Below are 26,819 nucleotides of genomic sequence, written 5' to 3'. Positions count from 1 at the left end.
TTTGTCTAGTGAATACACAGAGTGAAGTCTTCCTGGGATATATAGACAGTGAATTAATAGGAACCAAGACTGGAAATTCTCCAACACTTGTCCTAATGCCTCGGTGCGTAAATGTAGAGTCTGTCAGCAAATTGCAAGATCTTAGTGTGATCGCCCGCTAAATAATTTATAAATATTGAAAAACACTGACGACAAAATAGAGTATTGTGGCAAGCCAGTACTCGTCATCCGCGGTCCCTTTGTTTGTGGGCAATTTTTAATCATGATCTGTCGATGTGATAATAATAGTTGTAGATTTGAGCAAATTTTCTGAGCACATCGTAGTTAATCAGGAAATGTGTTGATATCGGTAGTGATACATTGTCATAGCCATTTATTAAATCTGTGAAAATGTGCAGTAAGTATTTATTTTCGCGTAGGGATTTGTGAATCTCGGTTGTTAAAAGCATTAGAACTTCGTTTGAGGCGATTCCTCTTCCAGACCGAAATTGGGTCCGCCCTGGTGGGGGCCACTTTCTGGGGCGCCGTCCCTCTATTGGCGGAGCGTTTAATTTTCCGCCAAATTTATGTAAGTGGTATTTCTTTAAAAAAAAGTCCAACATAATTTTCCCCAGTTTCTTCTTAGCTTTTGATTCAAAGTACGTTTGGCATTTGCTATAGCACATTTAACTTCGATTTATTTACTAATGTGGTGTATTGGTTGTATCGCCTTAGTGCCTCTTTTCCTCGTTGGCTTTGCGTCCTGGCATTCTGCCTTTCACCATGGACTCAGAGGCCTTGATGATGGCCTCTGTAAAAGTAATATACGCTCCTCCAGCGCCACGTGCACCCGCAATTACATACAGGTTGTTACAAAAAGGTACGGCCAAACTTTCAGGAAACATTCCCCACACACAAATAAAGAAAATATGTTATGTGGACATGTGTCCGGTAACGCTTAATTTCCATATTAGAGCTCATTTTAGTTTCGTCAGTATGTACTGTACCTCCTCGATTCACCGCCAGTTGGCCCAAGTGAAGGAAGGTAATGTTGACTTCGGTGCTTGTGTTGACATGCGACTCATTGCTCTACAGTACTAGCATCAAGCACATCAGTACGTAGCATCAACAGGTTAGTGTTCATCACGAACGTGGTTTTGCAGTCAGTGCAATGTTTACAAATGCGGAGTTGGCAGATGCCCATTTGATGTATGGATTAGCACGGGGCAATAGCCGTGGCGCGGTACGTTTGTATCGAGACAGATTTCCAGAACGAAGGTGTCCCGACAGGAAGGTGTTCGAAGCAATTGATAGGCGTCTTAGGGAGCGCGGAACATTCCAGCCTATGACTCGCGACTGGGGAAGACCTAGAACGACGAGGACATCTGCCATGGACGAGGCAATTCTTCGTGCAGTTGACGATAACCCTAATGTCAGCGTCAGAGAAGTTGCTGCTGTACAAGGTAACGTTGACCACGTCACTGTATGGAGAGTGATACGGGAGAACCAGTTGTTTCCGTACCATGTACAGCGTGTGCAGGCACTATCAGCAGCTGATTGGCCTCCACGGGTACACTTCTGCGAATGGTTCATCCAACAATGTGTCAATCCTCATTTCAGTACAAATGTTCTCTTTACGGGTGAGACTTCATTCCAACGTGATCAAATTGTAAATTTTCACAATCAACATGTGTGGGCTGACGAGAATCCGCACGCAGTTGTGCAATCACATCAACACAGATTTTCTGTGAACGTTTGGGCAGGCATTGTTGGTGATGTCTCGATTGGGCCCTATGTTCATCCACCTACGCTCAATGGAGCACTTTATCACGATTTCATACGGGATACTCTACCTGTGCTGCTAGAACATGTGCCTTTACAAGTACGACACAACATGTGGTTCATGCACGATGGAACTACTGCACATTTCAGTCGAAGTGTTCGTACGCTTCTCAACAACAGATTCGGTGACCGATGGATTGGTAGAGGCGGACCAATTCCGTGGCCTCCACGCTCTCCTGACCTCAACCCTCTTGACTTTCATTTATGGGGGCATTTGAAAGCTCTAGTCTACGCAACCCCGGTACCAAATGTAGAGACTCTTCGTGCTCGTATTGTGGACGGCTGTGATACAATACGCCATTCTCCAGGGTTGCATCAGGGCATCAGGGAATCCATGCGACGGAGGGTGGATGCAAGTATCGTCGCTAACGGAGGACATTTTGAACATTTCCTGTAACAAAGTGTTGGAAGTCACGATGGTACGTTCTGTTGCTGTGTGTTTCCATTCCACGATTAATGTGATTTTGAAGAGAAGTAATAAAATGAGTTCTAACATGGAAAGTAAGCGTTTCGGGACACATGACCACATAACATATTTTCTTTCTTTGTGTGTGAGGAATGTTTCCTGAAAGTTTGGCCGGACCTTTTTGTAACACCCTGTATATGTTGTCTTCCACGTATTTCTTTTACGCCTTCTAGTCAGATTACCGTATATCCCACATACATGTTATAGCGAATTTCGGTGGACCATTCCGGCCGTGGAAGCTTATTTAGCAGCGTTAGGTGGTCCGATTCTAGTGGGACATGCACTATGCACAGTGCCTTTACAGGAGCCAGATAGGTAGGCCAACAGCTGTCCCCAACTAGATGTACTGATGCAGTTCGCCGACTAATCGATCAGCGTTAGCAAATTCTCTTCGTCGATTTTTTCCAGAATCATGTTCCTCTCTCTATCAGCCCGTCTACAGCGCCATGCTTGGTGGTGTGTGCTGAGATCTCTCGAAATCACTTTAGAACCGTCCACTTGCTGTAATACTGTTTATTCGAAACGTTACTTGTCCTCCAGTAATCAGTCCTGTCGCCAGAGGAAGGCGCGCTGACGGACCATCCGCCCTCTCCGCCTGCCTGCTCTGTTCCCGCCGCCGTCCGCTCCCAAGGGCATCCATCCCAGCATTCAGATCTCTACGATTGAACAAAGTCTCGTTCTTTGTCCTTACAGAACCAAGTGCTCACTCCCGTACTTCGCTGAAGTTATAGGCAGCACTGCGGTCGATCAGTGGTGCAGTCCCAGGACTCCGGTGTAACTGTATTCAATATAGCCGGCCACTCAGAAGCACCTGACCTTGGTGAAATGATCAGTCACAAGCTGAAAGCACATCAGTGAGTTATTTTGTCATTTAGTGCGCTGGGTGAAACAGAAGAACCAGGAGAAGGATCGTAAAAGGCAAATGCAAATGGCAAGTCAAGAGATCGTGCTGACCCTTGTTATGTTGTGTTGTGTTGTGCAGGACTCATTTGGAGTGAGGTGAAGCAGCTGTGGGACGTGGGCCTCGAGGAGTACGCCAACGACATGTGGAACGTCATCGACTTCGTCACCAACTCGCTGTACGTGGCCACGGTGGCGCTGCGCGTCGTCGCCTACTACCAGGTACAGTGCGCCTGCCCCACATACAGTACTACCAGTCACCCCGCACGTACACCGCGCCCGCCCCACATACTACCAGTCACCCCGCACGTACACCGCGCCCGCCCCACATACTACCACTCACCCCGCACGTACACCGCGCCCACCCCACATACTACACTCACCCCGCACGTACACCGCGCCCACCCCACATACTACCACTCACCCCCGCACGTACACCGCGCCTGCCCCACATACTACCACTCACCCCGCACGTACACCGCGCCCACCCCACATACTATCACTCACCCCGCACGTACACCGCACCCGCCCCACATACTACCAGTCACCCCGCACGTACACCGCGCCCACCCCACATACTACCACTCACCCCGCACGTACACCGCGCCCACCCCACATACTACCACTCACCCCGCACGTACACCGCGCCCACCCCACATACTACCAGTCACCCCGCACGTACACCGCACCCGCCCCACATACTACCAGTCACCCCGCACGTACACCGCGCCCACCCCACATACTACCAGTCACCCCACACGTACACCGCGCCCACCCCACATACTACCACTCACCCCGCACGTACACCGCGCCCACCCCACATACTACCACTCACCCCGCACGTACACCGCGCCCACCCCACATACTACCAGTCACCCCGCACGTACACCGCACCCGCCCCACATACTACCAGTCACCCCGCACGTACACCGCACCCACCCCACATACTACCACTCACCCCGCACGTACACCGCGCCCGCCCCACATACTACCACTCACCCCGCACGTACACCGCGCCCACCCCACATACTATCACTCACCCCGCACGTACACCGCACCCGCCCCACATACTACCAGTCACCCCGCACGTACACCGCGCCCACCCCACATACTACCACTCACCCCGCACGTACACCGCGCCCACCCCACATACTACCACTCACCCCGCACGTACACCGCGCCCACCCCACATACTACCAGTCACCCCGCACGTACACCGCACCCGCCCCACATACTACCAGTCACCCCGCACGTACACCGCGCCCACCCCACATACTACCAGTCACCCCACACGTACACCGCGCCCACCCCACATACTACCACTCACCCCGCACGTACACCGCGCCCACCCCACATACTACCACTCACCCCGCACGTACACCGCGCCCACCCCACATACTACCAGTCACCCCGCACGTACACCGCACCCGCCCCACATACTACCAGTCACCCCGCACGTACACCGCACCCACCCCACATACTACCACTCACCCCGCACGTACACCGCGCCCGCCCCACATACTACCACTCACCCCGCACGTACACCGCGCCCACCCCACATACTACCAGTCACCCCGCACGTACACCGCACCTGCCCCACATACTACCAGTCACCCCGCACGTACACCGCGCCCACCCCACATACTACCAGTCACCCCGCACGTACACCGCACCCGCCCCACATACTACCAGTCACCCCGCATGTACACCGCGCCCGCCCCACATACTACCAGTCACCCCGCACGTACACCGCACCCGCCCCACATACTACCACTCACCCCGCACGTACACCGCGCCCGCCCCACATACTACTACTCACCCCGCACGTACACCGCACCCGCCCCACATACTACCACTCACCCCGCACGTACACCGCGCCCGCCCCACATACTACCAGTCACCCCGCACGTACACCGCACCCGCCCCACATACTACCACTCTCCCCGCACGTACACCGCGCCCACCCCACATACTACCACTCACCCCGCACGTACACAGCGCCCACCCCACATACTACCACTCACCCCGCACGTACACCGCACCCGCCCCACATACTACCAGTCACCCCGCACGTACACCGCGCCCACCCCACATACTACCAGTCACCCCGCACGTACACCGCACCCGCCCCACATACTACCACTCACCCCGCACGTACACCGCGCCCGCCCCACATACTACTACTCACCCCGCACGTACACCGCACCCGCCCCACATACTACCACTCACCCCGCACGTACACCGCGCCCGCCCCACATACTACCAGTCACCCCGCACGTACACCGCACCCGCCCCACATACTACCAGTCACCCCGCACGTACACTGCACCTGCCCCACATACTACCAGTCACCCTGCACGTACACCGCGCCCACCCCACATACTACCAGTCACCCCGCACGTACACCGCACCCGCCCCACATACTACCAGTCACCCCGCACGTACACCGCGCCCACCCCACATACTACCACTCACCCCGCACGTACACCGCGCCCGCCCCACATACTACCACTCACCCCGCACGTACACCGCGCCCACCCCACATACTACCAGTCACCCCGCACGTACACCGCACCTGCCCCACATACTACCAGTCACCCCGCACGTACACCGCGCCCACCCCACATACTACCAGTCACCCCGCACGTACACCGCACCCGCCCCACATACTACCAGTCACCCCGCATGTACACCGCGCCCGCCCCACATACTACCAGTCACCCCGCACGTACACCGCACCCGCCCCACATACTACCACTCACCCCGCACGTACACCGCGCCCGCCCCACATACTACTACTCACCCCGCACGTACACCGCACCCGCCCCACATACTACCACTCACCCCGCACGTACACCGCGCCCGCCCCACATACTACCAGTCACCCCGCACGTACACCGCACCCGCCCCACATACTACCAGTCACCCCGCACGTACACCGCGCCCACCCCACATACTACCAGTCACCCCGCACGTACACCGCACCCGCCCCACATACTACCAGTCACCCCGCACGTACACCGCGCCCGCCCCACATACTACCAGTCACCCCGCACGTACACCGCACCCACCCCACATACTACCACTCACCCCGCACGTACACCGCGCCCGCCCCACATACTACCAGTCACCCCGCACGTACACCGCGCCCGCCCCACATACTACCAGTCACCCCGCACGTACACCGCACCCGCCCCACATACTACCACTCACCCCGCACGTACACCGCGCCCGCCCCACATACTACCAGTCACCCCGCACGTACACCGCGCCCGCCCCACATACTACCACTCACCCCGCACGTACACCGCGCCCACCCCACATACTACCACTCACCCCGCACGTACACCGCGCCCGCCCCACATACTACCAGTCACCCCGCATGTACACCGCACCCGCCCCACATACTACCAGTCACCCCGCACGTACACCGCACCCACCCCACATACTACCAGTCACCCCGCACGTGCACCGCACCCGCCCCACATACTCTGCATCTGTCCCGCATACTACTATGGCCCACACGCTATTATGTACGGTGTACCTGCACCACATACTACTATGTACAGTACATAGATACAGTACACCTTCTCTGCATACGACCAGGTACAACGTGGACTCAGACGTTTCTCTCCGCATGTAGGTTAATTGTTACAGAGAAGAAAACAGCAACCAGCCACTATTAATACTGCTATTTATTTAGGTAAATAGCGCCGTTAACGGTTTCGAACTGGCAAGTTCATCATCAGACAGCTGTTGACATGATTTTCAAGATACACTTTACATTATCGTCCGTTTTCGATTTCTATTATTCCACTGTGGCGAAGTATTTTTGGTTTGTTGTTGCCCTACGGTAGAAAAACAGTGTTAGAAGCGCCCAATGTGAAAGTACCTAACCTCCAAACGATGAAATACAGGGTAAATAAATATGAAAGGTTAAGTGGTTATGGTACTTAGGTCGAAAATTCCGCGCGGTTTTGTTGCGAAGTTGCAGGATTATATTTTTCGCATATTCCTAAATACACTGCTGGAAATTGAAATACGAACACCGTGAATTCATTGTCCCAGGTAGGGGAAACTTTATTGACACATTCCTGGGGTCAGATACATCACATGATCACACTGACAGAACCACAGGCACATAGACACAGGCAACAGAGCATGCACAATGTCGGCACTAGTACAGTGTATATCCACCTTTCGCAGCAATGCAGGCTGCTATTCTCCCATGGAGACGATCGTAGAGATGCTGGATGTAGTCCTGTGGAACGGCTTGCCATGCCATTTCCACCTGGCGCCTCAGTTGGACCAGCGTTCGTGCTGGACGTCCAGACCGCGTGAGACGACGCTTCATCCAGTCCCAAACATGCTCAATGGGGGACAGATCCGGAGATCTTGCTGGCCAGGGTAGTTCACTTACACCTTCTAGAGCACGTTGGGTGGCACGGGATACATGCGGACGTGCATTGTCCTGTTGGAACAGCAAGTTCCCTTGCCGGTCTAGGAATGGTAGAACGATGGGTTCGATGACGGTTTGGATGTACCGTGCACTATTCAGTGTCCCCTCGACGATCACCAGTGGTGTACGGCCAGTGTAGGAGATCGTTCCCCACACCATGATGCCGGGTGTTGGCCCTGTGTGCCTCGGTCGTATGCAGTCCTGATTGTGGCGCTCACCTGCACGGCGCCAAACACGCATACGACCATCATTGGCACCAAGGCAGAAGCGACTCTCATCGCTGAAGACGACACGTCTCCATTCGTCCCTCCATTCACGCCTGTCGCGACACCACTGGAGGCGGGCTGCACGATGTTGGGGCGTGAGCGGAAGACGGCCTAACGGTGTGCGGGACCGTAGCCCAGCTTCATGGAGACGGTTGCGAATGGTCCTCGCCGATACCCCAGGAGCAACAGTGTCCCTAATTTGCTGGGAAGTGGCGGTGCGGTCCCCTACGGCACTGCGTAGGATCCTACGGTCTTGGCGTGCATCCGTGCGTCGCTGCGGTCCGGTCCCAGGTCGACGGGCACGTGCACCTTCCGCCGACCACTGGCGACAACATCGATGTACTGTGGAGACCTCACGCCCAACGTGTTGAGCAATTCGGCGGTACGTCCACCCGGCCTCCCGCATGCCCACTATACGCCCTCGCTCAAAGTCCGTCAACTGCACATACGGTTCACGTCCACGCTGTCGCGGCATGCTACCAGTGTTAATGACTGCGATGGAGCTCCGTATGCCACGGCAAACTGGCTGACACTGACGGCGGCGGTGCACAAATGCTGCGCAGCTAGCGCCATTCGACGGCCAACACCGCGGTTCCTGGTGTGTCCGCTGTGCCGTGCGTGTGATCATTGCTTGTACAGCCCTCTCGCAGTGTCCGGAGCAAGTATGGTGGGTCTGACACACCGGTGTCAATGTGTTCTTTTTTCCATTTCCAGGAGTGTACTTACGTAACTTGTATTGCACCATATTGTGCAAAGCGCCACACACACACACACACACACACACACACACACACACACACACACCAATAAGAATTTGCCACATCTGAAGTTATCACAGAAATTACAGATTTATAAACTCAACAGTGTCAGAATTTTCGACATAAGTACCATAACCACTTAACCTTACATATTTATTTACGCTGTATTTCATCGTTTGAAGGTTAATTATTTTCACATAGGGTGCTTCTAACACTGTTTTTCTACCGTAGGGCAACAACTAACCAAAAATACTTCGCCACAGTGGAATAATAAAAATCGAAAACGGACGATAATGTAAACTGTATCTTGAAAATCATGTCAACAGCTGTCTGATGATGAACATGCCAGTTCGAAACCGGTAACGGCGCTATTTACCTAAATAAATAGTTGTATTAATAGTGGCTGGTTGCTGTTTTCTTCTCTGTAAGAATCAACCTACATTAATTGTACACAGCCACGGTCTCACCATGTCAGTTTTAGACAAAATAGCATTTCTCTCCGCCTTTCTTATAGCGTGTATTGAATTGTAAGTACTTTAATTATACTGTTATCTGGGTTTGCTTTTATTTTATTTTCCATTAGCGAACATTTAGATGAAGGTATTGGATTCAGTTATGTCCGAAAGTTATCGCATCAGTCTTTTATGCTGCCTACTTTCTTCAAGGAGATCATCTGATTGCATCGTAAAACTTCACTGGCTCCTTGCTTCCACACCTCCACTAATTGCACTGGTTTATTAATTTTATTCTGATTTGTTGTCGTGTTTTCTTTTTATTCGTATCAACATTATCACAAAATGATAAGTGCAAGTGATGTAAGTGATGTGTTGTAAAATATGTGGGTAAATAAACGCCGTAAATCGCCCAGCTGGACCTCGGGGACTGCTGAACATATCTCCAGGACCACACATGTGGGCTACCGACGCTGCAAATCGCCACTGAAGATACTTCACAAATAAAAGAAGCGAAACGCGTATGGCAATAAGCAGACTCCCTTTCATTTAGGTACATAAACGGAACATAAATGAATTTTGAAGCAACTAAGGAAAGACGGAAAAGAGAATAAATGACGATACAATCCATCTCTTAAAAAACTGAGTAATAGTCTCTATAAACTCAAGAAAGCAGGAGATACCTGTCTTCCTCTGCTAGTATCTTTTTCAATATCTGTATATTATTGGCGATGTTTATAAAGACGAAGTGAAATCAATCGATTCGATTAAAGCATCGTCGTAAGACGCCTTTGGTCGTTTACGTCGTAACGGCAGTAAGTGACGTTCGCTAGCTCTGCTCTGCATGTGAGGCGTAGCTTCAGCACGTTATCTGCCCGTAACGAAGGTTCACAGGAAAGAAAGTGATCCGTTACAGGCGCCTTCTATGTGAGTTACTCAGTTGTTCATTTATTAGATCTGGCAGCTTAATACAACAATGAAGCCTTACAGCTCTAGATAATTTCCGAAACTATTCGTTCGCGACTCATTCGACACATAGCACTTAATGCCCTCTCTTTACTCACAACCTTTCTGCTGACTCTTCGTTACATTTTCTTAGCAGTGCCGGTTTCTTCTGTGTCAAAAACTGAGTCAGTACCACTCTGACAGGAAACAGGCGTTGATCCAAGGAGAAGTGAAAATTGTTCAGCATTTACCATCACAGGTCTTGGACAAAGAAGTTTCCAGTAACATAATCTCTGGAAGTATATTGTTAATCACAGAGTGGTTTGGTTTTTTTTTTAAATATTATTTACGTAGTACGTTTTAATTCATTTTTTTAGTTATATGTTTGGTTGTATATATTGATTGTCTGGTAAAAAATACTTTTTGTTTTCTAATGTCTTTGATATGTGACGTACATGTAACAAGTAAGTTCCATTTGCATTTCTTTCTGTGCTGTTGCTGCAGGCACACTTTGGAACCCGTGCAGTAGTTGCTTTGAGTGGAGAAGGAGATGAGACAATTTCATTTCTGTGTACAATGTCGATGCTGTGGAGTGCTTGTTTAGAATGGCGAAGCTGATTTCAAATCCCGCAAGTTGTGAGATTAAATTTGGATGTAGCCAGTTCGACCACCCTTCGTACAGCTTCTAGCGACTTCCATCTCCTTTTCCACCCAAAAGTGCTCCTCGATAGTCAAAATTTCAGCGACGACAACAAGCTCATAGAACATGTAACCACACAATCGACTGCACAGGCGACAATGTTCTGTACGAAGACCTGCGGAATGCTGGGACTCTGTAAAAAAAATAGTTTAAGATTGATAGTTTACATCCAATAAATACAGGGTTATTACAAATGATTGAAGCGATTTCACAGCTCTACAATAACTTTATTATTTGAGATATTTTCACAATGGTTTGCACACACATACAAAAACTCAAAAAGTTTTTTTAGGCATTCACAAATGTTCGATATGTGCCCCTTTAGTGATTCGGCAGACATCAAGCCAATAATCAAGTTCCTCCCACACTCGGCGCAGCATGTCCCCATCAATGAGTTCGAAAGCATTGTTGATGCGAGCTCGCAGTTCTGGCACGTTTCTTGGTAGAGGAGGTTTAAACACTGAATCTTTCACATAACCCCATCACTTCATCACTGAAAACAAGTTTCGCACTGAACGCATCCTCTTCCATGAGCTGTTGCAACCGCGCCGAAAATTCAAAGCTTTTGACTTTGTCATCGGGTGTCAGGGCTTGTAGCAATTGTAAACGGTAAGGCTTCTGCTTTAGCCTTTTCCGTAAGATTTTCCAAACCGTCGGCTGCAGTACGTTTAGCTCCCTGCTTGCGTTATTCATCGACTTCCGCGGCTACGAGTGAAATTTGCCCGCACGCGTTCAACCGTTTCTTCGCTCACTGCAGGCCGACCCGTTGATTTCCCCTTACAGAGGCATCCAGAAGCTGTAAACTGCGCATACCATCGCCGAATGGAGTTAGCAGTTGGTGGATCTTTGTTGAACTTCGTCCTGAAGTGTCGTTGCACTGTTATGACGGACTGATGTGAGTGCATTTCAAGCACGACATACGCTTTCTCGGCTCCTGTCGCCATTCTGTCTCGCTGGGCTCTCGAGCGCTCTGGCGGCAGAAACCTGAAGTGCGGCTTCAGCCGAACAAAACTTTATGAGTTTTTCTACGTATCTGTAGTGTGTCGTGACCATATGTCAATGAATGGAGCTACAGTGAATTTATGAAATCGCTTCAATCATTTGTAATAGCCCTGTATTTTTGTTATATCTATACTTCTTTTGTTTGTATTAATAACAGAACTGATTTTCTGGGTACACCTCACAATATCGTTTGACTCTCTTCCTTGTTCACTATCACAAATACAGCTGTTGCTGTAGTAATTACATTGTTTTTAATAATGTATACAATTTATCAGTAAACTCTTCCGGGCTAAGTTGCCGTGGTCGATCTGTAGAACTTCTTCTCCCTGACGTTTCGTTCTCGACTGCGGAGAACATCTTCCGAGGTGAGTCGACGACTGGCTGCTAGGAGCTGGGGCCGCCGCTTACATAGAGATCGTAGGGGGCGCCACCACACGTCACGTGGCGTCGATGTGCCGCTATCTCTGGCTATCGTCTGTTCTCTCGATTGCAGGCAATCACGTGACAATGGATTGCCTGCAATCGAGAGAACAGACGATAGCCAGAGATAGCGGCACATCGACGCCACGTGACGTGTGGTGGCGCCCCCTACGATCTCTATGTAAGCGGCGGCCCCAGCTCCTAGCAGCCAGTCGTCGACTCACCTCGGAAGATGTTCTCCGCAGTCGAGAACGAAACGTCAGGGAGAAGAAGTTCTACAGATCGACCACGGCAACTTAGCCCGGAAGAGTTTACTGATAAAGACGCCGGCCGTGAAAGCCTACATGGGATGAATGTATACAATTGGTTGGCAGGCGTCCTCAAAAGGTGCAGCAAAGATGCCCAATTCCTTACACAGATATCGACAATGTGATGGAATGCATTTGTTGTTACTTACTGTCCTTTCGGGACAAGTGTGTAGGGACGACATCGTCCACCTGCAGGTGGAGGTAACTCGTGTGTGTGTGTGTGCGTGGCGGCAGGTGCAGAAGGAGCTGGCGCTGCGCAGGGAGACGGAGGGCCCGGCGCCGCGGGACCTGCCGCGCGAGGAGTGGGACACGTGGGACCCGATGCTCATCGCCGAGGGCCTCTTCTCCGCCGCCAACATCTTCAGGTGAGCCGCAGCCGGCGCCGCCCTCAACTCAGCCCTGCGGTGGCGCAGCGCTGCGGTCAGCAAAGCGCCAAAGGCCGCCTACACAGCCCGCTACGTGTCTGCGAACAGTAAAAAGTTAGTCCCAGTGCATCTCCAGGTCTCCACGCTGCAGCCGGCCGCGGTGGCCAAGCAGTTCTAGGCGCTCAGTCCGGAACCGCGCGACTGCTACGGTCGCAGGTTCGAATCCTGCCTCGGGCATGGATGTGTGTGATGTCCTTGGATTAGTTAGGTTTAAGTAGTTCTAAGTTCTAGGGGACTGATGATCACAGCAGTAAAGTCCCATAGTGCTCAGAGCCATTTGAACCATTTGAACCACCCTGCATATCTAGAATTACTACTCAGTATCTGTAGGTAACTGTCAGAGCCATTTCTTGGTATCTGGAAGTTCTATTCTACTTCTACATCTACATCCATACTCCGCAAGCCACCTGACGGTGTGTGGCGGAGGGTACCCCGAGTACCTCTACCGGTTCTCCCTTCTATTCCAGTCTCGTATTGTTCGTGGAAAGAAGGATTGTCGGTATGCTTCTGTGTGGGCTCTAATTTCTCTGATTTTATCCTCATGGTCTCTTCGCGAGATATACATAGGAGGGAGCAATATACTGCTTGACTCTTCGGTGAAGGTATGTTCTCGAAACTTTGACAAAAGCCCGTACGGAGCTACTGAGCGTCTCTCCTCCAGAGTCTTCCACTGGAGTTTGTCTATCATCTCCGTATCGCTTTCGCGATTACTAAATGATCCTGTAAAGAAGCGCGCTGCTCTCCGTTGGATCTTCTCTCTCTCTTCTATCGACCCTATCTGGTACGGATCCCACACTGCTGAGCAGTATTCAAGCAGTGGGCGAACAAGCGTACTGTAACCTACTTCCTTTGTTTTCGGATTGCATTTCCTTAGGATTCTTCCAACGAATCTCAGTCTGGCATCTGCTTTACCGACGATCAACATTATATGATCATTCCATTTTAAATCACTCCTAGTGCGTACTCCCAGATAATTTATGGTATTAACTGCTTCCAGTTGCTGACCTGCTATTTTGTAGCTAAATGATAAGGGATCTATCTTCCTATGTATTCGCAGCACTTTACACTTGTCTACATTGAGATTCAATTGCCATTCCCTGCACCATGCGTCAATTCGCTGCAGATCCTCCTGCATTTCAGTACAATTTTCCATTGTTACAACCTCTCGATACACCACAGCATCATCCGCAAAAAGCCTCAGTGAACTTCCGATCTCATCCACAAGGTCATTTACGTATATTGTGAATAGCAACGGTCCTATGACACTCTCCTGCGGCACACCTGAAATCACTCTTACTTCGGAAGACTTCTCTCCATTGACAATGACATGCTGCGTTCTGTTATCTAGGAACTCTTCAATCCAATCACACAATTGGTCTGATAGTCCATATGCTCTTACTTTGTTCATTAAACGACTGTGGGGAACTGTATCGAACGCCTTGCGGAAGTGTAGAAACATGGCATCTACCTGTGAACCCGTGTCTATGGCCCTCTGAGTCTCGTGGACGAATAGCGCGAGTTGGGTTTCACACGACCGTCTTTTTCTAAACCCATGCTGATTCCTACAGAGTAGATTTCTAGTCTCCAGAAAAGTCATTATACTCGAACATAATACGTGTTCCAGAATTCTACAACTGATCGACGTTATAGGTCTATAGTTCTGCACATCTGTTCGACGTCCCTTCTTGAAAACGGGGATGACCTGTGCCCTTTTCCAATCCTTTAGAACGCTACTCTCTTCTAGAGACCTACGGTACACCGCTGCAAGAAGGGGGGCAAGTTCCTTCGCGTAGTCTGTGTAAAATCGAACTGGTATCCCATCAGGTCCAGCGGCCTTTCCTCTTTTGAGCGATTTTAATTGTTTCTCTATCCATCTGTCGTCTATTTCGATATCTACCATTTTGTCATCTGTGCGACAATCTGGAGAAGGAACTACAGTGCAGTCTTCCTCTGTAAAACAGGTTTGGAAAAAGACATTTAGTATTTCGGCCTTCAGTCTGTCATCCTCTGTTTCAGTACCATTTTGGTCACAGAGTGTCTGGACATTTTGTTTTGATCCACCTAATGCTTTGACATCAGACCAAAATTTCTTAGGATTTTCTGCCAAGTCAGTACATAGAACTTTACTTTCGAATTCATTGAACGCCTCTCGCATAGCCCTCCTCACACTACATTTCACATCGCGTAATTTTTGTTTGTCTGCAAGGCTTTGGCTATGTTTATGTTTCCTGTGAAGTTCCCTTTGCTTCCGCAGCAGTTTTCTAACTCGGTTGTTGTACCACGGTGGCTCTTTTCCATCTCTTACGATCTTACTTGGCACACACCCATCTAACGCATATTGTACGGTGGTTTTGAACTTTGTCCACTGATCCTCAACACTATCTGTACTTGAGACAAAACTTTTGTGTTGAGCCGTCAGGTACTCTGTAATCTGCTTTTTGTCACTTTTGCTAAACAGAAAAATCTTCCTACCTTTTTTAATATTTGTATTTATGGCTGAAATCATCGATGCAGTAACCGCTTTATGATCGCTGATTCCCTGTTGTGCGTTAACTGTTTCAAATAGTTCGGGTCTGTTTGTCACCAGAAGGTCTAATATGTTATCGCCACGAGTCGGTTCTCTGTTTAACTGCTCAAGGTAGTTTTCAGATAAAGCACTTAAAAAAATTCACTGGATTCTTTGTCCCTGCCACCCGTTATGAACGTTTGAGTCTCCCAGAACTATAACATGGTGGGGAAATCTACTCCAAATATTATCTAAATTATCCTTCAGGTGCTCAGCCACAACAGCTGCTGAGCCAGGGGACCTATAGAGACATCCAATTACCATGTCTGAGCCTGCTTTAACCGTGACCTTCACCCAAATTATTTCACATTTAGGATCTCTGTCAATTTCCTTCGATACTACTGCGCTTCTTATCGCTATAAACACGCCTTCCCCTTCACTGTCCAGCCTGTCTCTGCGGTATATATTCCAATCTGAGTTTTGGATTTCATTACTGTTTACGTCTGGTTTCAACCAACTTTCTGTCCCTAGTACTATATGGGCGTTGTTACCGTTTATTAATGAGAGCAGTTCAGGGACCTTTCTATAGACGCTCCTGCAGTTTACTATTAGCACATTAATATTGTTATTCCCTGTTGCATTTTGCCTACTCCTACCCTGCCGCGTCTCAGGAGGCGTCTTGTCGGGCCTAGGGAGGGAATTCTCTAACCTAAAAAACCCACATGTGCACTCCACATGTACTCCGCTACCCTTGTAGCCGCTTCCGGCGTGTAGTGCACGCCTGACCTATTCAGGGGGACCCTACATTTCTCCACCCGATGGCGGAGGTCGAGAAATTTGCACCCCAGATCTCCGCAGAATCGTCTGAGCCTCTGGTTTAAGCCTTCCACTCGGCTCCAAACCAGAGGACCGCGATCGGTTCTGGGAACGATACTACAAATAGTTAGCTCTGATTCCACCCCGCGAGCGAGTCTTTCCGCCTTCACCAATTCCACCAACCGCCTGTACGAACTGAGGATGACCTCTGAACCCAGACGGCAGGAGTCATTGGTGCCGACATGAGCAACAATTTGCAGTCGGGTGCACCCAGTGCTCTCTATCGCCTCCTCCACATCTCGGATGAGACCCCCCGGCAAGCAGACAGAGTGAACACTGGCCTCCTTCCCCGACCTTTGCGCTATTTCCCTAAGGGGCTCCATCACCCGCCTAACGTTGGAGCTCCCAATAACTAATAAACCCCTCCCCCCCTGTGCCTGCTCGGACCTTGCTGAAGGAGCGGCCACATGTCCACTCACAGGCAGAGCGGGTAATGCCACACGGCCAGCCTCCACATTGACCCTCCGCCTCGTGCGCCGCGAACGCCGCTGAAGCCGCCACTCCCCTTGGGGAGAGGGTGGCCCAACCGCGCCCAGTACCCGCGAAGATGTCTCGACAACAGGGACAGTGGGTGAAGCTTGTAACATTTAGTCTCAGAAACAATGCGCAGTTCCCCAAAATGGTATTATTCAGGGATGTGGGTATATCAGTGAACAAAAAGAAACAGAAATTCAATATGTGACACATCGGCCGAGTGAGCGGCGTAGCCCTGCACACTCCAGATTAATATTTTCGGAATGAAATTCACATCAAAAAAAGGTTTTCCCTCACCCCGGTTCCCAGAACTCCTGAAGATAGACGTTGACTGTGTATATTAGGAAAATAATAAACTTGCTTAAAAGCAAAAATTCACATGGAATTGATGGCATTTCTAGCAAAATACTAAAAGCTTGTTCTCAACAGATAAGTAAGATTCTCAGCCACCTGTGTAATAGCTCTCTGGAACAGGGCATTTTCCCTGATAGACTGAAATATGCTATTGTTATACCTTTGCATAAAAAGGGGGATAGATCCGATGTCAACAATTACCGTCCAATCTCCCTTCTAACAGCTTTATCCAAAATTTTTGAGAAAGTAATGTATTCAAGAGTAGCTTCTCATATCTGTAACAATGAAGTACTAACAAAATGTCAGTTTGGTTTCCAGAAAGGTTTTTCAACAGAAAATGCCATATATGCTTTCACCAATCAAATTTTGAATGATCTGAATATCCGAACACCACCCATTGGGATTTTTTGTGATCTCTCAAAGGCTTTTGATTGTGTAAATCATGAAATTCTGCTAGATAAGCTCAAGTATTGTGGCATGAGTGGGACAGTGCACAAATGGTTTAATTTGTACCTAACTGGAAGAGTGCAGAAAGTTGAAATAAGTAGTTCTCATAATATGCAAAGATCAGCACATTCCTCAAACTGGGGAACTATCAAGAATAGGGTTCCAGAAGGGTCAGTCTTGGGTCCTTTGTTGTTCTTAATATATATTAATGACTTGCCATTCTATATTCATGAAGAGACAAAGTTAGTTCTCTTTGCTGATGATACAAGTATAGTAATCACACCTGACAAACAAGAATTAACTGATGAAATTGTCAATACTGTCTTTCAGAAAATTACTAAGTGGTTCCTTGTAAACTGACTCTCACTGAATTTTGATAAGACACAGTACATACAGTTCCGCACAGTGAATGGTATGACGCCATTAATAAACATAGACCTTAATCAGAAGCATATAGCTAAGGTAGAATATTCCAAATTTTTAGGTGTGGCCATTGATGAGAGATTAAATTGGAAGAAACACATTGATGATCTGCTGAAACGTTTGAGTTCAGCTACTTATGCAATAAGGGTCATTGCAAATTTTGGTGATAAACATCTTAGTAAATTAGCTTACTACGCCTATTTTCACTCGTTGCTTTCATATGGCATCATATTTTGGGGTAATTCATCACTGAGGAATAAAGTAGTTATTGCACAAAAGCGTGTAATCAGAATAATAGCTGGAGTCCACCCAAGATCATCCTGCATACATTTATTTAAGGATCTAGGGATATTCACAGTAGCTTCTCAGTATATATACTCTCTTATGAAATTTGTTATTAACAACCAAACCCAATTCAAAAGTAATAGCAGTGTGCATAACTACAATACTAGGAGAAAGGATGATCTTCACTATTCAAGATTAACTTTGGCACAGAAAGGGGTGAATTATACTGGCACTAAAGTCTTTGGTCACTTACCAAATAGTATCAAAAGTCTGACAGATAACCAACAAGTATTTAAGAAGAAATTAAAAGAATTTCTGAATGACAACTCCTTCTACTCCATACAGGAATTTTTAGATATAAATTTAAAAAAAAAAACAAAAAACAAAAAAAATATTTTAAAAAATAAAAAAATAAAAAAATAAAAATAAAAAACACAAAAAATGAAAAAGTTGTTATATTAACTTAAGTATGTTGTTAAATTAACTTAATTATGTCATGTATTGGAAAATTTGACTCGTTCAACATCATTACGAAATATCGTATTCATGATCCATGGAACGGGTCGATCGCGTCTGCATTGTTACTTTGTGCCAGTAAGGGCCTTCAACAAGGCAAGTGACTAGGCGTCTCGGAGTGAACCAAAGTGATGTTGTTCGGACATGGAGGAGATACAGAGAGACAGGAACTGTCGATGACATACCTCGCTCAGGCCGCCCAAGGGCTATTACTGCAGTGGATGACCGCTACCTACTGATAACGGTTCGGAGGACCACTGACAGCAATGCGTTCCGTGCAGCCACAGGACGTCGTGTTACGACTCAAACTGTGCGCAACTTCACTCCCTACGTCCTTTGCAACCACGACATCTTGCAGCGCGGTACAGATGGACTCAACAACATGCCGAATGGACCGCTCAGGATTGGCATCACGTTCTCTTCACCGATGAGTGTCACATATGCCTTCAACCAGACAATCGTCGGAGATGTGATTGGAGGGAACTCAGTCAGGCTGAACGTCTTAGACACACTGTCCAGTGAGTGCAGCAAGGTGGAGGTTCCCTACTGTTTTAGGGTGGCATTATGTAGGGCTGACGCATGCCGCTGGTGGTCATGGAAGGCACCGTACCGGCTGTGCGATATGTGAATGCAATCCTCCGACCGATAGTGCAACCGTATCCGCAACATATTGGCGGGGCATTCGTCTTCATGCGCGCCCCTATCGTGCACATCTTGTGAATGACTTCCTTCAAGATAACGACATCGTTCGACTAGAGTGGCCAGCATGTTCTCCAGACATGAACACTATCGAACATGCCTGGGATAGATTGAAAAGGGCTATTTACGGACGATGTGACCCACCATCTGAGGGATCTACGCCGAATCGCCGTTGAGGAGTGGGACAGTCTGGACCAACAATGCCTTGATGAACTTGTGGATAGTATGCCACGACGAATACAGGCGTGCATCATTGCAAGAGGACGTGCTACTATCTAATAGGGTACCGGTGTGTACAGCAATCTGGACCACCACCTCTGAAGGTCTCGTTGTGTGGTGGTACAACATGCCGTGTGCGGTTTTCATGAGCAACAAAATGGGCGGAAATGATGTTTCTGCTGATCTCTATTTCAATTTTCTGTACAGGTTCCGGAACTCTTGGAATCGAGGTGATGCAAAACTTTTTCTGATGTGTATATTATCAAGTGAATTTGTCTCATCCACAGCACTACATCGAGTTCTAGCACAAATGACACATAACAGCTCGTGTTTAGAAATGCCTTCAGTTCTCAAGATTCCACTTTACATCTCTCGACGTACGTTTCCCACAGAACTCAGCCCCATCGCATTTTAGGATGCTCTGGGGAAATTTTATGCGTTCCTCCAGCAGACACTATGGAGCTGGTGTCAGAGTGCCAGTTGCTGACAGTGTTTGTGGATTCAGGAAGCTGACACAGTGATTCTGCAATACAGTAGTGTATGCCACAGCAGGCAGCGCCCAACTGGCGATGCAGACTGGTGCAGGCTACGTGTTACATTCCTATGCCGCTACGGTGGTGTGGGCTGAGCTGCACTCTAGAGCACTGAACTTCTCTCGGTAGGGTCCCCCACTGGCCTACACACAGGCAAGCATTCTCCAGTAGGAGAACAGTGGGAGCTCTTCTCCAATCTGTACCCCCTCACTGTCGTCGTCATCAGGCCCTATTTTACGTGTCCACATCATCCCCCTATCCTCCAGTTATAAGTGTCAAGGTAAGCTGCAACCCTTCCTGGCACAAAGGGATCGATTGTTCTCTTATGTAAACAGGTCAGCCACTTGGCCTAATCTCCTTAAGTAAACATACCATTCACTTGTTCTTTATGAGTTATTTGTTTAAGTCTTTGATATTTTATAATTGCGTAGGCACCCGCGGCCAGAGTCAGTCGACATAAAAGTTTTCTGGGTTTGGTACCGCGTCATAATGTAAAAACTATTGCTGCTATAGAAAAGCCAACGTTTCGGCCACGATTGCAGCGGCCTTCTTCTGGGTCTAATGGTGCGTTCTAGCTACGCAGTGTCATTGTATTTTGTTGTTAGTGTTCACTGCGCATGCCATTGCGTCATAATTTTAAAAAGGTAGTTGGTTTATTGGTCACTTAAGGAAGAAGGAGAGGGAACTTTATTTTAATAGGTTATTGCGGTGGAGGGAGAACGTGACCTCTGTTGTCCATTGGCTCTTGTGTTATGTGCCATGATTGGTGGCCACCATCGAATGAGAAGTTTGCTGTGTGTTTACCAGCTGCTGGACGTCGGCCGCGCGTCGGCAGTTACTCGCCGGTAGTGCTCGTGCCTCGTGTTGACAGTGCGGTCTGTTGGGCTCTGATTGCTGGCAGCCAAGGAGGGGCAAGCCTGAGTCCATCCTCCCTGTTCATGTTGTTAGGGTGTATGAGAATTTCGATGGCCTCTCTGATTTTGCGTTTCGTCATAGTTGGCTGCTTGGCCAACACACAGGCTTCGCTGAATTTTATTTCTTTTCCGCAGTCATGGTGATGTTCTGCCACTGCGGATTTATTGTGTTGCCCTAGACGAATGTAACGCTCGTGCTCCAGAATGCGCGTTGCTATTGGCCTACCAGTCTCGCCGATGTATGCCTCTCCACATTCGCATTCCACCTTGTAAACACCTGCAGTGTGTAATGCATCCACCTTGTCCTTGGTGGAGCCTAGCACGTCCTGGATCCTACGACCACTATAGAAGACAGGCTGCACTCCAGCGCGGCGAAGGTGTTTGCCTATTCGGTCAGTGACGTTTTTCACATACGGTAAGCGTACTGTTGGCTGCAGTTTGTGTATTTCCTGCTTATATTTCTTGCTTGTGTTGGTCGATAAGGCTGTGTTTATCGACTTATGGCTGTAGCCATTGGCTAAAAAACGTTGTGCGTAACCTTTTGAGCTCAGGTGTGATGTTTTGAGCATCACTTAGGCGCTGACCACGCATTGCCAAAGAGCGGATGACAGAGTTCTTCTGCGCTGGGTGGTGGTAGGATTGGGCGTGCAGATACCTGTCAGTATGTGTAGGCTTACGATATACTCTGTGCCCCAGTGTGCCCTCCGTTCTCCTGTACACTTCGACGTCTAGAAACTGGATAGTACCATTCTTTTCTACTTCCAGCGTGAACTGTATCTTCCCGTGCATACTATTCAGATATTCGTGGAACTTGTGTAGCTCCGTTTCACCATGAGGCCATATAGCGAACGTGTCGTCCACGTATCTAAACCAGCAACGTGGTCGTAAAGGAGCTGAACCTAGGGCCGTTGCTTCAAAGGCTTCCATGAATATGTCGGCCGCCAGCGGAGATAGGGGAGACCCCATTGCTACGCCGTCTGTCTGCTCGTAGTATTTTCCTTGCCATTTGAAGTACGTTGAAGTCAGGCACAACTCAACCAGGTCGCATATGTCTGGCGGGACATGCTCCTGAAGGATGTGGATGGTTTCATCTACTGGCACGTTCGTAAACAGTGATTTCACGTCAAAGCTGACCATGATGTCCGTAGGTAAAATTGTTTCTCCTTTTAGGCGTTCTATAAAGTGTGTCGAGTTCTTCACATGAGAGCCCGTCTTGCCAACTAGACGTCTTAGCTTGCGGGCTAGGTACTTTGCCAAGTTGTAAGTAGGCGAATTGATCCCATTCACTATTGGCCTCAAGGGGCAACTTTCCTTATGTATCTTTGGAACACCGTAAATTCTAGGAGAGACTGGTACTCTGGGAATAAGACCCTTGGCTGTGTCAGCGTCAATTCTCGAGTCCTTAATCGCGGCCTGCGTCTTTCGAATTATCTTCGCCGTAGGGTCCGCCCTTAGTTCTTTGTAGATGGGATCATTTAATAATTCTTTCATCTTGTCTTCATACTACAAAGTGTCTAAGATGACAGTAGCATTGCCTTTGTCTGCTGTTAATATCACAATTTCATCGTTGTTCTTCAGTTCCCTGATAGCTGCTCTTTCCTCTCTGTTAAGGTTGTGTTTCTGTGGCTTGGCACGTAGTAGGACTCGAACGGTTTCCTGTCTAATTTTCTCAGCTTCTATCGCAGATGTGTGCCAACAGTACGCTTACCGTATGTGAAAAACGTCACTGACCGAATAGGCAAACACTTTCGCCTCGCTGGAGTGCAGCCTGTCTTCTATAGTGGTCGTAGGATCCAGGACGTGCTAGGCTCCACCAAGGACAAGGTGGATGCATTACACACTGCAGGTGTTTACAAGGTGGAATGCGAATGTGGAGAGGCATACATCGGCGAGACTGGTAGGCCAATAGCAACGCGCATTCTGGAGCACGAGCGTTACATTCGTCTGGGGCAACACAATAAATCCGCAGTGGCAGAACATCACCATGACTGCGGAAAAGAAATAAAATTCAGCGAAGCCTGTGTGTTGGCCAAGCAGCCAACTATGACGAAACGCAAAATCAGAGAGGCCATCGAAATTCTCATACACCCTAACAACATGAACAGGGAGGATGGACTCAGGCTTGCCCCTCCTTGGCTGCCAGCAATCAGAGCCCAACAGACCGCACTGTCAACACGAGGCACGAGCACTACCGGCGAGTAACTGCCGCCGCGCGGCCGACGTCCAGCAGCTGGTAAACACACAGCAAACTTCTCATTCGATGGTGGCCACCAATCATGGCACATAACACAAGAGCCAATGGACAACAGAGGTCACGTTCTCCCTCCACCGCAATAACCTATTAAAATAAAGTTCCCTCTCCTTCTTCCTTAAGTGACCAATAAACCAACTACCTTTTTAAAATTATGACGCAATGGCATGCGCAGTGAACACTAACAACAAAATATAAAGGACACTGCGTAGCTAGAACGCACCATTAGACCCAGAAGAAGGCCGCTGCAATCGTGGTCGAAACGTTGGCTTTTCTATACCAGCAGCAGTTTCTACATTATGACGCGGTACCAAACCCAGAAAACTTTTATGTCGTCTTTGATATTTATTTAGTATTTCTTTGAAGGTGCCACCTCCCCTATCCTCACTCACCCGGGAGCCCACTTCTGCTCTTATCTTAATGTAAACAAACCATCCACCTATGCTCCTATCAGGTATTTATTTAACACCTAGAAGTTTATTTAAGACGTCTTTTAAATTACTGTCTTGTCCCTCTTCCTTCTCCAAGAAGCTCAGTTGTGCTCTTAAGTTATGTTTTCATACGTCTAATATATAACCCACCATAACGACATGACTGTCAGAAGCTTTTAGCAGGACCTTCATAACCATAATTTTTGTTTCCTCCACTCCTCTAGGCCAACTGTATGACGTATAGATAGCGAAAAGTTACCCTCACCACTGGTTCACGTTGTATCGTAGCTCCCATATCCCACACAACAGGTGTGGCAGCTGTCTTGAGATGGGCTTAGCATTTGTGTTCTGTATCAGTGCCACTAAAGATCAGACACCATACCAAAAACAATAAAAGATTATCACATGCAGTTCATGGGTAAGCTACCGATAACGTACCTTATGCTCTCTGAGAGACTAAATGTGGCGTAAAAAAACTGATCTTTATCACCTCTCCCAAAAATTTTACTGGGTTATGGGAACAAGAGTCTCCCAAAGTCTCCCAGATTCCTGCTCTCTATTATTCCTATCTGATTCTCTCCTACTTTTGCCTGCGTCAGTAACTATCCAAAACCAAGCTCCTGAATTCCTCATATGCTTTTAGTCAAATTTTCGTCACTGCTTTGTAATCGAGGTAGTTGCACACAAAGCCCATGCACTGTGTGAGTGTCATGAAGGCGACAAACTGTCCATAAAACTGTTAAACTGTTCATCCCAAACTTTCAGGTGTATTCCTTTAACGTAGACCCTAAAGACGGAATTTTCTCTCGAATATGTATTACTCATGACTAAAAGATTCGTCTGTTGATGGTAAGAGAGAACTTTTTGTTCACCATGCATCCGTGGATTAGTCTGCCCTCTTTCACGAATCTTCCTAAGTTTCGACGTTCCACTTCACTAACATGTTGCTGTAAGATGGGAATTTGCTCTAGTTCAGTTGAATGTGCCTCCTTCGTAAGCAACAAGTCTTTAGTCGCAGTACTCCACACTTCCTCACCGTTACCCTGTCTGTACATTTTCTCAATACTCTGATTTGTATATGGGATCATTCTCACTAGCCTTGAGCAATATACATAATTTATATTCCATTCCTACTGGTCTCGCTGATGACACACTAGGCTGCCTCTATCGATTAGATGCAGAAGAAACGGACCACGCATTTCCTTCCACTTCTGTCGCTTAAGAAGACACTGTCTCAATTATGTTGTGAGTTTCCGTTGCATTGTTCCTGCCGTCTGTTGCTTCTTTCCTAATCACTTCATGATAATTTCCATACTGCTCAGTCACATAAAGGATGAATCACTTAAAAGTTGGACCAAACATATTGCGGAAAGGGAAGGTGTTATTGACGTACGGTTTTCACAGAATGGATTGGTAGTCATGGGCTAGTCAGTCAACCAACAAATTTTAATGACAGTGAGGAAGTGTATTTTTTGTGGAAATATACGTTTATTTAAATGGAACAATGCGCATTGACATCAACAAACTACAAGTTGGATAAATTAGAATGTCAATAAGAGTTTTTTCCAGGATTCTAGATTGTTAATGTCAATAGGCAACGTTCCATTTAAAAAAATGTATGCTTGCAAAAAATGCACTTTCTAAGTGTTATTACTATCTATTGATTGGCTAAGAATACGAGCCCCTAAATATCAATCCATTCTGTGATAACCGCACATCAATAACACTTTGCGTTTCCGCAATATTTGCGGTGCAAGTTTTAAGTGATACATCCTGCATATGGATACCGAGGCCTTGTATGGTCATTCTGATATCAGAAGATGGAATGTCGCTCAAGATAGGTAACCATTATGTGAGAGCAGACCGTATTGAGCCACTAACAAGAACCATGGACCTTGCCGTTGGTGGGGAGGCTTGCGTGCCTCAGCGATACAGATAGCCGTACCGTAGGTGCAACCACAACGGAGGGGTATCTGTTGAGACGCCAGACAGACGTGTGGTTCCTGAAGAGGGGCAGCAGCAGCAGCCTTTTCAGTTGCTGCAGGGGAAACAGTCTGGATCATTGACTCATCTGGCCTTGTAACACTAACCAAAACGGCCTCGCTGTGCTGAAACTGCGAATGGCAGCAAGCAAGGGGAAACTACAGCCGTAATATTTCCCGAGGGCATGCAGCTTTACTGTATGGTTAAATGATGGTGGCGTCCTCTTGGGTAAAATATTCCGGAGGTAAAATAGTCCCCCATTCGGATCTCCGGACGGGGACTACTCAGGAGGACGTCGTTATCACGAGAAAGATAACTGGCGTTCTACGGATCGGAGCGTGGAATGTCAGATCCCTTAATTGAGCAGGTAGGTTAGAAAATTTAAGAAGGGAAATAAATAGGTTAAAGTTAGATATAGTGGGAATTAGTGAAGTTAGGTGGCAGGAGGAAGAAGACTTCTGGTCAGGTGAATACAGGGCTATAAATACAAAATCAAATAGGGGTAATGCATGAGTCGGCTTAATAATGAATAAAAAAATATGAGTGCGAGTAAGCTACTACAAACTGCATAGTGAACGCATTATTGTGGCCAAGATAGACACGAAGCCCACGCCTATTACAGTAGCACAAGTTTAAATGCCAACTAGCTCTGCAGATGACGAAGAAATTAAAGAAATGTATGATGAAATAAAAGAAATTATTCAGATAGTGAAGGGAGACGAAAATTTAATAGTCATGGGTGAATGGAATTTGGTAGTAGGAAGAGGGAGAGAAGGAAATGTAGCAGGTGAATATGGATTAGGGCTAAGAAATGAAAGAGGAAGCCGCCTGGTAGAATTTTTCACAGAGCACAATCATAGCTTACACTTGGTTCAAGAATCATAAAAGAAGTTATATACATGGAAGAAGCCTGGAGATACTGACAGGTTTCAGATAGATTATATAATGGTAAGACAGAGATTTCAGAACCAGGTTTTAAATTGTAA

The 26,819-nt window shown here is 47.8% G+C and overlaps 1 protein-coding gene across 1 annotated transcript in view; it reads left to right on the top strand.

Annotated features, from left to right (window-relative positions):
- Positions 1-26,819, top strand: part of LOC126176674 (transient receptor potential-gamma protein-like) — a 361,376-nt gene that overhangs the window by 93,716 nt on the left and 240,841 nt on the right. Inside the window, 2 exon segments of the mRNA XM_049923834.1 lie at positions 3,270-3,409; positions 12,732-12,862. Coding sequence (XP_049779791.1) covers positions 3,270-3,409; positions 12,732-12,862 — 271 coding nt within the window.

The sequence above is a fragment of the Schistocerca cancellata genome, chromosome 3 (assembly GCF_023864275.1).
Source record: "Schistocerca cancellata isolate TAMUIC-IGC-003103 chromosome 3, iqSchCanc2.1, whole genome shotgun sequence".
In the NCBI taxonomy this organism is placed as follows: domain Eukaryota; kingdom Metazoa; phylum Arthropoda; class Insecta; order Orthoptera; family Acrididae; genus Schistocerca; species Schistocerca cancellata.
This window is presented reverse-complemented; position numbering and strand designations above follow the sequence as displayed.